Source organism: Dama dama, chromosome 12 (genome assembly GCF_033118175.1).
Source record: "Dama dama isolate Ldn47 chromosome 12, ASM3311817v1, whole genome shotgun sequence".
NCBI lineage: Eukaryota > Metazoa > Chordata > Mammalia > Artiodactyla > Cervidae > Dama > Dama dama.
The window spans coordinates 49,113,244-49,129,658 of NC_083692.1; the positions used below are offsets into that span (position 1 = coordinate 49,113,244).

The following is a 16,415-nucleotide window of genomic DNA, read 5'->3' on the forward strand; positions in this document are numbered from 1 at the left end:
TAGAGATTGCTTTTCTTTTTGCTATTTGATCTGTAGGTCAAATTGAAATGCTGTTTTTTACTCTTAATTTTTTTCCACTGTATATTATGTACAGTGAAAAGTTAAATTGATTTTTTAGTAGTTTTCTATTATAGAAATCCAGATTAATCTCAAGATACCCCATTCAACCACACATACACACATATTACACACACACATTTTTTTCCCTACTGATCTGCTGAGTGATCAGATAGAGCAGGGATTTACTCCCCTTCTTTCTTTTTGTTCCTGGTAAAATCTACTCTTCCAGTAACTTTCTTCTATTTATCCTAGTCATGATTCTGAGTTAGTCAAGATGTTGAATTTTATTTATAATTTCAAAACGTTTATGTTTCTCCTGAACTCTTCTCACCAGGGAGAGACATTTATGGTTATCTTTGCATCTGCCTTCAACACTTCTTTTTAAGAGTATTTTCAACTTTTTGAGTTTTACTATTAAATATCTTCCACCATCTTGACCATGTTTTTATTAATCATAAGTATAGATGAATATAAGTTTGTTAATAGAAATTTCAGTTGAACAAAATACTTACTGAGTGTTTTAATAGGTTGAGTTTTTAAAATTTAGAAATAAATAATGACTTTGGCTGAAAGCTAGTTTTGACACATTGTGAGTAAAATTAGCAAGTCAGTTTAAACTTTTGTGAAATATTAGGTACCTTTGTAGAAATTATATAAATGAGATTTTTTAGACTTTACCAAATTGTAAAAGTAACACTTTCCTTCATAAAAAGTTACATCATTTAAAAAAACAATTTGATTTTACATTGCTGATGGAAAAAAATTTTAATTTTACTTTTTGTGATAAATTGTGATAAAAAGGTTTGTAAAAATGGCAGAATGAGTAGTTTGGTGGAGTTGGGAAGCATATACTTTTAATTTAGATGGATTCAACTATCTGAGTTGCTGTTTTCCTCCCTCCCCCACTCAAAACTATAAGGAAGAAAGAATAATTTTTTTGCAGTACTGTAAAACAGCATTTGGCACCTGAAAGCTATTAATACTGTATTACTATGCATTTTAGGCTAGAAGATTGGCTATGCAAAATCATGAAGGTTGAGCTCAATATTTATTTAACAACTTTCCAAGGAGAATTTTTGCAGTTTGTACTTTTTGCCTAATAGATCCTGACTTTAATTCTAATGAAGATACCATTCTGCTCCAGTAAACTTGATGCATGAGTTCCACTGGCATTGTATGGTTAAGAGGCCACAAGCTTCTTATCTGTGTGTTAGCCTTCTGCCTATTCTTTCAGAATTTAGAAAGGTCACTGCAGTAAAGCTCTTTTTGGTGTGTCTGCCCTGTTTTATGCTAAATCCACCAGAAAAGTAGCCTCATAGTGTACAAGTGATTAGTTGAGTTTCTGGTTATCAAAACTACCCACTGCACATCATTCACTGCAGAGTTTTTGTTACGCAGACACAGAAATAAACACCATGCCTAATAATGGTTATGGAGGAAATGGTAGACATGTCTTAGGAAATGTGAAGATGGGACAGAACATGTTTGAGACACTTGAAGGGAAGTAACACATTATTTGTGGTATCTCTCTCAGCCTCCTCTGTCTTTATTAGCGTTCTGGTTTCTGCACTGTTGACCTCCTCCCAACCTGTGCAGAACAAAAACACGCACGTGAACAGATAAAAGCATAATGATGATTGAATAGCACTTCTAGTTTCAAAAATTTGTGAAGGGGTGATTGAATTTAAAGCACCAGAGACTGGAAGGAGTGATTAATCTCATATAACTTAGACATGGGCAGAGGTATAATTAATGAGTTTGTCCGCTCCCTCCCTTATTTTTTATCCTTTCCTGCAAATGACTGTTTTCTATATTTGACATTTCTAACCAGGTATTAAGGCCAGAGAATATTATGATTTTTCTTATTTTCTACAGTGTTAATGATTTATTCTAGTTTCAGATTTTTCCCCTCTTCTTTGAAGGCAGTGATTAAGAGCACGTACTCTGGAGCCAGACTGCCTGGGTATGAGTCCCAGCTCTGCCACTTACTACATGTGTGATTCTGGGCAAGTTACTTAAATTCACTGTACCTCAGTTTACTCATCTGTGAAAGAATAATAATAATAATTAATTTATAATGTAATTGTTGTGAGAATCAAAAGAGATACACGTACAGCAAGAAGTGCTTAGATCAGTGTCTGGTACATAGTGAGTGTTCTGTAAGTGTTGACTCTAACCTCATATATGTCAAAATTTATCAACTAGATCTATTTGTAACAAACATTTAAATGAGTGAATACATTTGCAATATGCTGTATTATAAGTGTAATGAATAAGAATTGTTTTCTGATTCAGTCATGCTTAATTACTTTTCTTTTAGATTTGTAAAGGATATAAAATTGATTTCCTTTCCCTTTCAATTTCTTTCTTGAGAAAGCAGAAATCTTCTGTCAAGCTTTGATATAAAAGTTTTAGTCTTCCTAATGCTTTATACCTAATGAATGCTCTATATGTTTGCTGAACATAATCAAATTGAAGAAGAATCATTAGATATACTAATGATGGTGTTTGAAGATCTTCCCCCTTGGAGGGGAAAGAACCAAAATTGATCTAAGGTGGCAAAGCTTGAAGTACGGGGTTGTATTAATTAATGGTAATAGACTTTTCTTCTGTGCTTACAAATTATTGCCCTAATTGATGACACTACTTAGTGAAGTATTTTATTTAAGGTCACAGCCTCTAAAGAGTTGTACTCCATGACTCTGGGCAAATTACATAACCTCTTTGTGGTTCAGGTCTTTAATGTCTGTAATTATGGTAATCTTACACATACTTTGTAGGATTTCGGAAGAGATGGAATGCAGTAATACCTATGAAGTACTTCGTTTATTGATACAATAAATGAAAGCTGCTATTATTATCAGCATTATTATTTTCTCCAGATATCTAATATTTCATTATGTGTTTTTGTGCTTATATTTCCTCATGTACAAATTCTATTTCAAAATGTTTGATCATTTTAATTTATGGAAATTCCAAGAGACCATGTCCTGTTGGTTTTTCTGCCATCTTAAGCTCTGCTACCCAACCTAGACTGATCTCAGAATGCTATTGTACCATTGGAGTTTATATCCTGTCTAGGGGTTATGAGAGAGCTCATAAGAAAGAGAAGTCTTTTTGTTGATACTCTTTCCTAAGATATAGAGTTTGCATTCACTGATAGGTCACTACTAATAGAAGTTATATTTATAGATACCATCAGTGACCAAGAGCTGGCTGTTTAATCATGAGTATTTTCAAATTACATATAATCCATCATGGTGGTTGTTTTGGAAAAGAAACATCATTCAACTGAGTAGAATTTGTGTGCTTATTTTTTTCTAATTGCTTAATTTCCACCATGGTTTACCTTCTCTTTATAATGTGGTTTGCAGAATGAAATAGTTGTGTGTGTTGCTTTTTTTTTTCCCTCCCCATTTTGCAATATCATAGAATTTTCAGAACTGGAAAGTGTGTTCGTTATTTATATCCAGTCTTTTTGTTTCCTAAATGAGGAAACTAACAGAATTTGAGATTTGGCTAGGTTGAGATGTGTGCTGCTGATACAAAATACACATGAGATTTGGCTAGAAACATTGCCTAGTTAATGACAGATTCTGGCCTAGAACTCACATATTCTAAATTCTGTGCTAGTACTTTTGACCCCCTTAGTATTCCCAACTCAAAGAATTATCTAAAATTTTCCACCGTATACTAAAGGAATGGGAGAAGAGAGAGGACAAAGGTGAAAAAAGAAGAGATCTGCAACTGATATCTCTAAAGAAGACATTGGACCTGATTTGATTTGTTTAAAAAAAAATTTGCCTAGCAAGTATAGTGTTTTGTAAGACAGAATAGTGTAGAGTTTAAGAGCTTGAATGTTGAAATCAAGATGTCTGGGCTTTGTTTCTGGCACTCCTGTTTGTTAGCTGTATGACTCTAGACATGTTACTTCTCTCCGCCTCGAACCTTTTCTTCTTTTTTTCATTGCTGGGGGGATGGGGTGGGGTGGATACTAATAATAACTACCTTACTGCAGTTCCGGACTTAAACCTATTAGTGGAGAAGGGGAAAACCAGTTATGTGGTGATGAGTTGGCTTTAAAATACTTAGTTTAGCTGCTGTGTATGACTCAGCGCAAATTAATGTCAGGAACTTTCTGTTGAGGGATAAATAGTTGGTATGTTTTGAGATCTTTCACTGTAATATGTATTGTGGCTTGTGCTACCTACCTGTTGCAGTGAAGGGATATGAGGGTTCAGCTTATTTGAAAAGCACCATCAGTGGTCATTTCTCAGATCACTTGTTAGGAAAATACATGGATGGCAGCTTGACTGATCAGATCAGCTATTAATAGAAAATGAAAATATTAGGGTACAAAGATTCAGAGGTTGTTCTAGACTTCTGAGCATCATACACAAATCCATTGATTGGGTACTTGGGTTAAGGGAAGCAAAAATAACTAAAAATTCAGCTAGAATAAACATAGAGCTTTCAGATTCTGTGGATGCTAAAATGAGTCCGTAAGGTTATCTGTATTCGTTTGGTGTTACTTCTCTAACAACTTCTGGACTGTGCCAGATGTGGCTAAAGGGATCTTAATTTTCCTTAGTGCTCGCTCCATTCTTAGCAGGTATTCAATATCTGTTCCTTCATAGATATGGAATAGCTTGGCTAAGAACCACTCCGAAGTTTGATGGGTAGCAAGTTAGAGATGGCACAACAGAAGCATAGCTCCCCTCATATGCTGTCTATTGAAAAAAAAACAAAAAATAGAGGTAATTCTGACCCCAGAAAGGGTTATACTGGATGCAGTTTTGAGAGAACTTGGTGTGTACTTAATTTACATTTGACAGTAGAGGCCTTGGGAATATCTAGGAGTAGAGAGAACGTGTTGTTTTCTTCTCCCGCTAGAGCACAGTGGTGTAAGAGTTACCCTTGTAAATAAGGATGACAGTGTTGTCTGCTTTTTTGGAACTTGCATTTACTGTGGTTCCCCAGTGTTACCATGCTGAGATTTGTGGATGCACTCAGTTTTTTTTTAATGTCCTAAGTGAATAGATGTGTATCTTAGAGTTCAGGAAATATGATTAGTAATACAAGTAATATTTATTTTAAGTAAACTATAGAACTTTAACTCTTTCAGGCCTCAGTGAGAAGCTTTAATTAGGCAACGAATAACTAATTACCAAGGTAATTTCATTGATTACCATGAGATTACAGGAGAGGGAGAAGTTACTTTGGGTGGTCAGGAAAGACTTATTAGAATAGGAAATGTTTGAATAGAATATTGTAGGACAAACAGTACTTGTGCAAATAAGGTGGAAAGGAAGAAAACTTTTCGGAAATATAGAATGATGGCACCACAAGTTACAGAGGCACCAAAATCACAAATGCAGTAAATACCAAATAACCCCTTGCTTTTTAGGGGATTAGTATGATAGGGCAGATAACCTTTCTGTAGAAGAAATAAAGTCTATCCTTTGGGGAATAGAGAGCCAATTAAATATAGACTTTGACACGGAATGGCACAAAGGGTTTTATGAAGATCAATACATTGGGTATGAAGGATGGATTCAAAGTGAAAAAGTGACATGAGATTGGATGATCTGATTCGATGTTATTACAGGCTCACTTGTAATGAAATAAGACTTAAGTTGAGATAATAAGATTAGGATCACAAAATAATTGAAAGAGAAGAGATGTCACAAAGGAAAAAGAAACTGGCAGAGTTAGCGACTGAGAAAGATATAAAATCATGTAGCCTCACTCCCCCCAGAGAATGACGACTCCTGAATTAAACGCCATGTGTTTTATTTAGGTTTTGACAAGTTAGCTGTGGTTGTGTTATACCACTACCAGATTGATTTTGATAAATAGCTTCTCTTATAAATGGAAAAATCTAGTTGTGTGAATAAAAAAAAAGTTTTTTCTCATTGTCCCCCATTTGTCAGTATTGATGGGTAATGAAGTTCTCTCCCTTAGAACACATATTTTTTCTAGATTGTTTTCTGTTTGCAATTGTTTTTATTTTTGAATGGGAAAATGGTATAGGTTTTATAGATACTATGAGATCAAATGCAATAATTAGAAAGGACACACAAATTTTGAAATAGTATTTTATGCCTCTTGATCTCAGGTACAAAACACGAGATGAAGCAGTTAAATAGCAAAGCAAGACAGGAGGGACAGAGAATTAAAGTAAGTGTTTTCTATATATTGCATCTATGTTCCCATTAATTTGTTTTGTTATGTAACTGCTCCTTCTAAATGTTCTGAATATGAAGAAAACTATGGGTGAGAAAAAGGTGTGTCTTAAAGTTAGGTTCAGATAAACCCATGAGAGAAAATTTTGTTTGTTACTCGCGGTCTTATTCAAAACAATACCTGCCTGTAAATTATGATCTTAATGTTTTCGGTTAAGAAAAAAAATTGGATTAAGATGACATACACTCCTTTAAATTTCTTGCTAGTGGATATTTAAAGTGAAAGAAATCACATAGCTATCAGATTTTCTACTTTTCCATTTTTAAGCTAGTCAGACCTTCTGTTTTTTCAGTTTAGCCATTCTTCCAGGGACAGTATCTGTTGAGATGTTCTACCAAAGATCTTTTGGGCTAGCAGATCAGTTTCTCATCTCACTGTGGGTTTCATTTAACTTTGTTTGTCTATGAAATAGCATCTTTATCAGGTTTGATCTTTAAAATTATCTCTCTTTTTTTATCTCAGTGTTGTCTTTAAAGTTAACAAGTGAGAGTCAAAACAAGTTAATCTTTGAATCTCTTCTTTGTCCCTTTTTGTAATTTTTTGGACAGATTTTTAATTATTTTCTGTAAATTTAGATGTTTCTTATTCATGAAAAAATAGTGGAGGGTAGATTCTGGCAGGATACATCTTTAGGTCTGCTTAGCCTGTTTTAATTAATAACAATATTTACAACTACCATTTGTCACTGTATGGCTTAAAACCTTTCACATATTACCTTTTGTAAGCTTCATACCAGCTCATCAAGAAACCATTTGAAAAGTCATCATTTTAGAGGTGAAGAAACTGGGGGTCAGAGAAGGTAGATAGCTAACCAAATACTAAGCACCCAGGACTAGTAGCTAGGTAGTATGATTTTAAATTACTGTCCCTTTGGACCATATCACACTGGCTATAATAGTTTAAAAGAGACCCCAAAGTGAAAAGTGAAAGCCACTCAGTCGTGTCCAACTCTTTGCGAACCATGGACTGTGGTCTGCAAGGTTCCTCTGTCCACGGAATTCTCCAGGCAAGAATACTGGAGTATGGGTATTCCATTCCCTTCAACAGAGGATCTTCCTGACCCAGGGATCAAACCTGGGTCTCCTGCGTTGCAGGCAGGTTCTTTACTGTCTGAACCACCAGGGAAACCGCAAAATAGTTGTTATTTCTACTTATCTGGGACTTGGACACATAGTAGATGCTGTAAGATGATGGTTACTATCATTATTTATTGAAAAAATATTATTTACATTTTAGGCATAAAAAATATAAGCCATGGAATGAGTCAGATAAGTTTGTTTCCCGGTATCACTACTGTATTTGACCTTGGAAAAGATAAGATAACTTAATTTCTCATCTCAGATTTCTCATCTGCAGTGAGATTTGTTGGATAAGAAGTGTGTGAAAATTAAATGAAAGAATAACATTCGGCACATGTCTGTAATTTATTAAAAAGTCTGTAAGTGTTCCTCGTTTTACATTCAGTCTCATAAAAACCCATCTTGGGATTTGGAGATTATTAGGAGAAATAAAATTGGGCAACCCAGATTCTTTGAAAGTAGATTCTTATTAGTCTACATTCTTACAGACAGAATGTAAATTCTAAAAGAGGCCTCAGATGATTCCTCAAATCTGTTTGAAAGTTATCTACCTCACAAGGTAGTGATGAGACTTCAGTGAGCTTATGTATGTCACAGGCTTCAGTTCAGTTGCGTCCAACTGTTCATGACCCCATGGACTGCAGCACGCCAGGCTTCCCTGTCCATCACCAACTCCAGGAGCTTGCTCAAACTCATGTCCATTGAGTCGGTGATGCCATCCAACCATCTCATCCTCCGTTGGCACCTTCTTTTCCTGCCTTCAAACTTTCCCAGAATCAGGGTCTTCTCAAATGAGTCAGCTCTTCACGTCAGGTGGCCAAAGTATTGGAGCTTCAGCTTCAGCATCAGTCCTTCCAATGAATATTTGGACTGATTTCCTTTAGGATTGACTGGTTGGCTCTCCTTGCAGTCCAAGGGACTCTCGAGAGTCTTCTCCAACCAACACCACAGTTCAAAAGCATCAATTCTATGGTGCTCAGCTTTCTTTATAGTCCAACTCTCACATCCATAGATGACTGCTGAAAAAAGCATAGCTTTGAGTAGATGGACTTTTGTCAGCAGAATAATGTCTCTGGTTTTTAATATACTGTCTAGGTTGGTCATAGCTTTTCTTCCAAGAGCAAGTGTTTTTTTAATTTCATGGCTGTAGTCACCATCTGCAGAGATTTTGAAGCCCAAGAAAATAAAGTCTGTCACTGTTTCCATTCTTTCCCCGTCTGTTTGCCATGAAGTGATGGGGCCGGATGCCATGATCTTGGTTTTTTGAATGTTGAGTTTTAAGCCAGCTTTTTCCCTCTCCTCTTTGACTTTCATCAAGAGGTTTTTCAGTTCCTCTCTGCTTTCTGCCTTAAGGGTGGTGTCATCTGCATATCTGAGGTTATTGATATTTCTCCCAGGAGTCTTGATTCCAGCTTGTGCTTCATCCAGCCTGGCATTTCACATGATGTTCTCTGAATATAAGTTAAATAAGCAGGGTGACAATATACAGCCTTAATATACTCCTTTCCCAATTTGGAACCAGTCTGTCGTTCCATATCCGGTTCTAACTGCACACAGATTTCTCAGAAGGCAGGTAAGGTGGTCTGGTAGTCCCATCTCTAACAATTTTCCAGAGTTTGTTGTGCTCCACACAGTCAAAGGCTTTGGCATAGTCAACAAAGCAGAGGTAGATGTTTTTCTGGAACTCTCTTGCTTTTTTGATGATTCAACAGATGTTGGCAATTTGATCTCTGGTTCCTCTGCCTTTTCTAAATCCAGCTTGAACATCTGGAAGTTATTGGTTCATGTACTGTTGAAGCTTTGCTTGGAGAATTTTGAACATTACTTTGCTAGTGTGTGAGATGAGTGTAATTGTGCAGTTGTCTGGGCATTCTTTGGCATTGCCTTTCTTTAGGATTGGGATGAAAACTGACCTTTTCCAGTCCTGTGGCCACCTGCTGAGTTTTCCAAATTTGCTGGCATATTGAGTGCAGCACTTCAACAGCATCATCTTTTAAGGACTTGAAATAATTCAGCTGGAATTCCATCATCTCTACTAGCTTTGTTCATAGTAATACTACCTGAGGCCCACTTGTCTTTGGACTCCAGAAAAGTCAAAGATTTAGCATGATCAGTTAATATCAGTTCCTCGTGTGATACATTTTTGTTGTATATGCTAACATTTTTATTTTGAGAATAACAAGTTTGGACTGATATCCTCTGACATATTGAATAGATACTTAATCCTTTTTGCTGTCAAGTGAAGTAACTATTTCATGTGGTTTCATGTCAGAAGCAGTCTGTAGCATTTTGCATGGAGTAGTTCATATTCTTAGTGTTTAGGAAATTACTTAGTGATTAACCAATGAACCATCAGCTGTCCTGAACCAAATATCTTTTCTGCATTGGTGATACTATGAAATCTCATTAAGTTTATTTTTCTGAGTCCTTACTCTGTAAAAATTTTCTTGAATTTTTTTTCCCCTAAGAACCCTACCTTGCTCTTGTAGATAACACTTTTCCTCAGTGTCTTTCTTCCCAGTTTGGGATTTTATAGTCTTCTCTTGGGTGTCCAAATTTTAGTTTGTGGGCTAAAACATTTTTTCTTCCACTTTTTTTCATTTATGAAAGATTTATTGAGATTTCACTGGCATTAGTTGGGTAAAACAAAAATGCTCAGTCCATGTTTCTTGGGCAAAAGGAGCATTCATTTTCACATGAAAGCAGAGAATGATACCATAGAATGATAGAAGTTATAATCATGAAGGCCAAGGGAGAGTAGAAGCACAAAAATAGAAGCAATACTTGGTTATAAAACCTCCAGAGCATATCAAATGACAAAAATGGTTTGTAATACAAGAATAGAGATCTTCAATCTAGAGACTTCTCCCATTTGATGAGTAAACTTGGTCAAATGAGTTACTTATTCTGGACTTAATTCCTAAGATGTAAAACAAAAATTTTTGAACAAGATCAGAGTTTCTTGAACTGGGCTTAGTTTATTAATGAACAGTATGTAAATACAGAGCTCCATGATCCAATATATTTATATATTATTGAGTTAAAGGAAAATTAGATTTCCTTGTTGGTATTAAGTGTCTCAGAATTTATTATAAATTATAAATCTTTAAGAAAGGGATAGAATATAGTACTTCTTTTTTTTCTACTGTCGCATCCTGTTACCAATGAATTGTTTGATAGTAACAGTCTCAATAAATAGTAAATTTGACAACATATATACTTAACTTATTTTTATTGGTAGTGTTCAATGAAAAGATTGTCCTTTTCCCCATTGAATTCCGCTGTTATCTCTGTTGAAAATCAATTAGCCATGTAAGGGAGGATCAATTTCCAGACTCTCTGTTCCATTGATTTTTTTTTAACCTTAGCATCAATACTATATTATCTTGATTACTGTACCTTTAAAATACAGATGAATATCAAGTAGTGTAAGTCATGCAGTCTTACTTACTCTGTTTCAAAATTGTTTTTCCTATTTTAGATACATTGCATAGACAATGAAAAGTTTGAAACCAGCATATCAGTTTCTACAAAAATCTTCTGGGATTTTTGGTAGGATTGCAAGGACTCTCATCAGTTTAACGGGAATTGATTAACAATGTGGAATCTTCTGATCAATGACTATTGTTATAACTCTCTTGCTCTAATTTCTTTCAGTAATGTTTATAGTTTTCAATGAACACATATTGTACATTTTTCATTTAGTTAATTCTAAATAAATATATATATATTTTTTTAGTTAATTCTAAATAAATATTTTTGATGTTATAAGTTTCAATTTCTAGTTTTTCATATCTTACATAAAGCTATAATAGGTTTGGCATATTGACCTTGTATCCTGCAGTTTGCTAAACTCAGTGGCTGTCGTACCTTTTTTTGTACATCCTGAAGGATTTTCTGTTTGTATATGAGAATTTAACTTTTTCTTTTCCAACCTGAATTTTTCCCATTTTTTGAATTGATTGTGATTTCTTTGCCCTGTCCATATATATTGGGATAACAATCAGTCTTTTACCATTAAACTTGATATTAGTTATAGATTTTGTTCATATGATTTATTAGATTGAGGAAGATTCCTTTTCTTAATTTGTTGAGAATATTTATAAAAAATGGATGTTGGACTTTATTTAAAATTTTTGTTCCTCTATTAAGGTGATCATATGAATTTTCTTTATTAATGTGTAAAATTATATGATTACTATTTTTAATTTTAAGCCAACCTTGCAATTCTGAGAAAAATAGCTCTAGGTTATTATTGTTGTTCTGTTATGTATTGTTAAATTCAATTTGCTGAAATGAATATAAATATAAGAATTTTTATATTTGAGTAATACTGATCTGTAGTATTTTTTTCTTGTCTTGCCTGCCAGAATTTGGCATCACAATGATACCTCAAAGAATGCGTTGAGAAATATTACTTGCATTTTAATTCTTTGAAAGAATTTATGTAGTACTGCTCTTATTTCCTCTTCAAATATTTTTCAGAATTTACCAGTGAAGATACGTGGGCCTGGAGTTTTCTTTGGAGGATTGTTTTTAATTTTAACTTCATTAATTGATAAGAGCTGTTCAATTTTTTTCTTGAGTGAACTTTGTTAGTTTGTGTATTTTAAGAAATATATCTATTTGTCCATTTCCTCTAAATTGAATTAATGGCATAAAGGTAATAATTTTCTTTATTTTTTTAATACATTAATATTAGTTTATCTCTTGCTATAATATCAAATTACTGCAATCTTAGTGGCTTGAAATAGTACACTTCTATGGATTCATGGTTTCTGTGGGTGATGAATTGGTATAGCTTAGCTTGATTCTTTGCTTCAAGCTCTTTTATAAGGCTGTAAACAAAGTATTCACCAGAACTAGGGTCTCATCTGAAAGATTGATTGGGGAAGGGTCTCCTTCTGAGATTATCTATTATTGGGTAAGACTCAGTTCCTTTTAGTTTGTTGAAGACGAATGTTCCATTTTGGCTAGAAGCTGCCCTCAGTATCTTGCCAGCTGGGCCTTTCCATCATGGCAGCTTACTTCATCAAAGCTGTCAAGGGCAGAGGGGTCTGCTAGCAAGATAGAATGCACAGTATTATGAAGCCTAATTATGGAAATGACATCCTATCACTTTGCAATGTTCTGTTGATTAGAAGCAAGTCAATAGGTTAAGTCACACTCAAGAAGAATGGCTTATATAAGGGTATGAATACCAGAAGGCAGATATTGGGGGGCATCTTAGAGTCCACTTGGCACAGTGTTTGTAGAATCTGTAGTTAAAATCCCTACCTCATTTCTGATTTTGGTGAACTGTTTCTTTTTTTTCCTGATCAGTATGCCTAGAGGTGTATCTCTTTTACTGACTTTATCAAAGAATTTGTTTTTGTTTCATTGGTTTTCTCAATTGTTTTTCTCTTTTCACTATGTTTGACTTCTACTCTACCTCTACTTTGAGTTTAGTTTGCTTTTTGTTTTTTAGTTTACCAAGGTGGGAGTTGCGGTCATTGATTTCTAACAGGCATTTAGTACTATAAATTTTCCTCTGATCATGATGTTACCTGTATCCCTCAGTTTTTCCCATTTTGTATTTTCATTTCATTCAGTTAAAAATACTTTATAATTTTGTTACCAAATGACTAGGGTCCCATCATTCTCCATTTACAAAATCAATTACATACTCAACAATGGAAGAAATGAAAGATGGCTTTAATTAGAATGCCAGCCATCTGTATAGATGGTAGACTCAGCATCCCCCAAAAACCAACTCAAGGTTCTGCTTGGCTGTGAAACTTTAAAGAAGAAGGAGGGAAGTAATCTCAGTTAATCATTGAGATAGGAGGTCAAAGTTATTGTCATCCCCCACACTGCCTACAGACTCACTGACTTCTTGTGATCTTCCTCTAGATGTTACCTTGTTCACACAGTTTGTTCAGGAGATTACTGAAGGGAAAGCTAGGGAAGCGATCTGGTCATCTGTTAATTGCTTATTCTTCATTTCTACTTCTTTAATCTATGGGAAGAACCCACAAGTTAGGCAAGGTATTATGTGACTAAAAGCTTTGAAAGGTGTGCTTGGACTGGAGATTAGTAGAGCATGGGGGAGTGCCTGGTAAAGTTTGTTATAATACAGCTTTGCTAAAGTGACAAGAAAAGGGGCTGAGGGTGGTTTCCTGCAAAGGACCACTTGCAGATTCCCACTGGTCAGAACATCATTCCATCTCTATGGAATTAGGGGTGAAGGTCTATTTTCTGTAACTTCATGCTGACATAGGTGCTGTATTCTCAGAGTGGAAGGTATCAATGTGGGTCTGTTTTGCTGACAATTTTGGTTGTCCACTTAAATATATGGGCAGAGTGAATTACAATTATTTTGATGCTCAAAAAGATAAAGATGATTGATTATGAGCAATAATGTTAATCCCATTCTCTTGAGGCCAGTTCTTGGAATTTTGCGAGCCATAAATTCAGTACTGCTCAAAATGAAACAGCCTATGTCATGGCTACAGTCTGGTTATCATGCACTTAACTTTTTTCCTGCAGTGGCAGTTATAGTATCTATAAAACAATTCTGTGTTGGTTCTAATCATTAACTTCTCAGTTTTGTACTTGAGGTGGGGTACAGGGTTCTGCTCTGTTCCAGTTTTCCTATTGATTTCTTCCTTGACCCTTGGGTTATTTAGAAGTATATGTTTAAATTTGTAATATTTGGAGATTATCTGCAGGTGTTTTTATCATTAATATTTAATTTCATTCCGTTGTAGCCAGAGTACATGCTTTAGTTCTTTGTATAAATTCGTATTTCTAAACTGGTATTATTTCCTTTTTGATTGAAGAACTTCCTTTAACATTCCCCATCGTGTAGGTCTGGTGCTGATAAGTTTTTCTTGTTCCATGTGAAACAAGAAATATTCTTAATATTTTTTTACAAAATGTATAGAGTTCTAAGTTATGGTCTCTTTTTTCTTTTCCTTCTTCCTTTCTTCCTTTTCCTCCTCCTCTCCCTGTTCCCTGCCCTTTCCCTCTCCCCAATAATACTAGGATCCCCCTTGTTTCCTCTGTCTCAGGGGTTACAGTCCTTTACTGCCCACGTCCAGTGTCTCAAAAGTATTGCTTAACATATTTCATTTAGGGTTTTTTTTTTTTTTTTGGTATTAAGTGTGAGGGTTAATCTGGTCTCTGTTAATTTGAACTCTGTCTTGTCTGAAAGTGTAAGTGAAAATATAGTTTTTTAATTAGGCTAATCTGATAGGGACCATGGATTTGGTTCATCAATAGGAGCCCTGTGAGCAGCACATTATAAATGAATGGAGAAGTGAAACCAGCCCTGTTAGCTTTTTCTGCACAACACTGAAAATACTGGCTTATTCAAGAGATCTTTGGAATTTTAATACTCTATTCACTACTGTATAATTGCTTTCCTTACTACCAGCTATCTCCCAAAATATTTGTCTAGCGATACTTTGTAATCAGAAACCAAAAATAATGTTCTATTAGTATAATAAGATTAGATATCTGCTACTAACTGTGTGATCTTAGGCCTGCCCTTGACTTTCCTGAATCTTTCCTCATCTCTGAAATAAGTCCTCTCTCTTAAATAAATTATTTTCAACCAAGGTTTCCGGATTCTGAAAAGATAGTGGTAGTGAGGGATTCGTGATTTATTTTAAAATACAGTAAATAGTTGCATCCAGTAGTATACTTAGTGTGTTTTAGGGACCTCTTGGTGTCCCTGGGACTCCTGTAGAGTGTTGAAAGGTTAAAACTATTTTCTTGATACTACTAAAACTTTGCCATTTCAGTATTATTCTTTCCTTTGTTTGATGTGGAGTTTCTAAATGCTACATGTTATATGATGATGTCAGCTCTGACAGTTCTTGTGTTTTTAAAATTCCTTAAGTTTAATTTCTCATGTGTAATTATCAGTGAATATGTCCCACTTTGCCTGTGCCTCAGTGGTGAAAAACCTGCCTGCAGTGCAGGAGACGCGGATTTGATCCCTGGGTCGGGAAAATCCCCTGAAGTAGAAAATGGAAACCAGATCCAGTATTCTTGCCTGGAAAATTCCATGGACAGAGGAAGCTGGAGGGTGGCAGTCCATGGGGGTACAAAGAGTCAGACACAACCAAGCGAGCAACTGAACGGACTGATGTCCCATATAAACAGAAGCCTTTGGGCTTCTTTGTCTTTTAAGAGAAAATGTTTTTTATACAAGAGGTCCCGAGACCAAGGGATTCTGAGACTGTGAAAATGGATGGCCTAATAGAAATTATTCTCTGTTTAAGTACATATTCTGTTACCAGGTTTCTTAGTGCTGGAGATGGGGAAAAAAAAAATTAGTGGCTAACAGTAACTCTTCTGCTGTCATGATTCCCAAGTTTAAATAAATTCTGTACCTTAAATAAATTCTGACCTTGGGAAAGTTATTTAAATTCTCTAGGAGAAAATTTCCTCATCTAGGAGATGGAGAAAATATGGTTTCTATACATAGTTTAAATTAACTGATAGAATGCGTGACAGCCCTCGATAGCATATAGTAGTCACTCAGTGAAAGCTAGCTGTGATGCTTATGATGCCACTGGAGGCAAGCTTATTGATATTTTTGTTATCTGATTATCACTGTTTCATTTTTCTCTGCCTGCCTGTCACTGCTTATTCTTCTTTGAAGCTGTGCTGGTATATTGCCATTTTCTAAACTATACTCAACCCAGGAAGCTTAACTTGGAGGTTGCCAGGCTGTCTTCGGCTTCTTTCAAAATATCACTGACCATGCCAACTTGTCCCTTAAACTAATAAGGAGTCTAATATTACTATCAAACATTTGCAAGCTGTAATGTGAAACATCTGAGGCTCAGACCTCACAAATGTTTATTAAAATATTTTCAGATACCGTCTCTTTCTTCTTCCAAACTGAACTCCTTGAAAGCAAATACTGTTTTATTCATCCTTGTATCCTAGCACTTAGCACAGTGCTTGATATTATTTGGCAGTAATACTTATATATACATATGCATTGTCATGCTTTCATTCACACATTTTTGCCTC

The 16,415-nt window shown here is 35.1% G+C and overlaps 1 protein-coding gene across 7 annotated transcripts in view; it reads left to right on the plus strand.

The window, feature by feature from the left end:
- Positions 1–16,415, plus strand: part of TCF12 (transcription factor 12) — a 390,963-nt gene that overhangs the window by 154,046 nt on the left and 220,502 nt on the right. Inside the window, exon 3 of one of the 7 annotated variants that reach the window (XM_061157237.1) lies at positions 6,179–6,240. The exons of the other annotated variants lie outside the window; for them this stretch is intronic. Coding sequence (XP_061013220.1) covers positions 6,193–6,240 — 48 coding nt within the window. The 5' untranslated portion in view covers positions 6,179–6,192. The remainder of the gene's footprint in view (positions 1–6,178; positions 6,241–16,415) is intronic. 7 annotated transcript variants of the gene reach the window in all.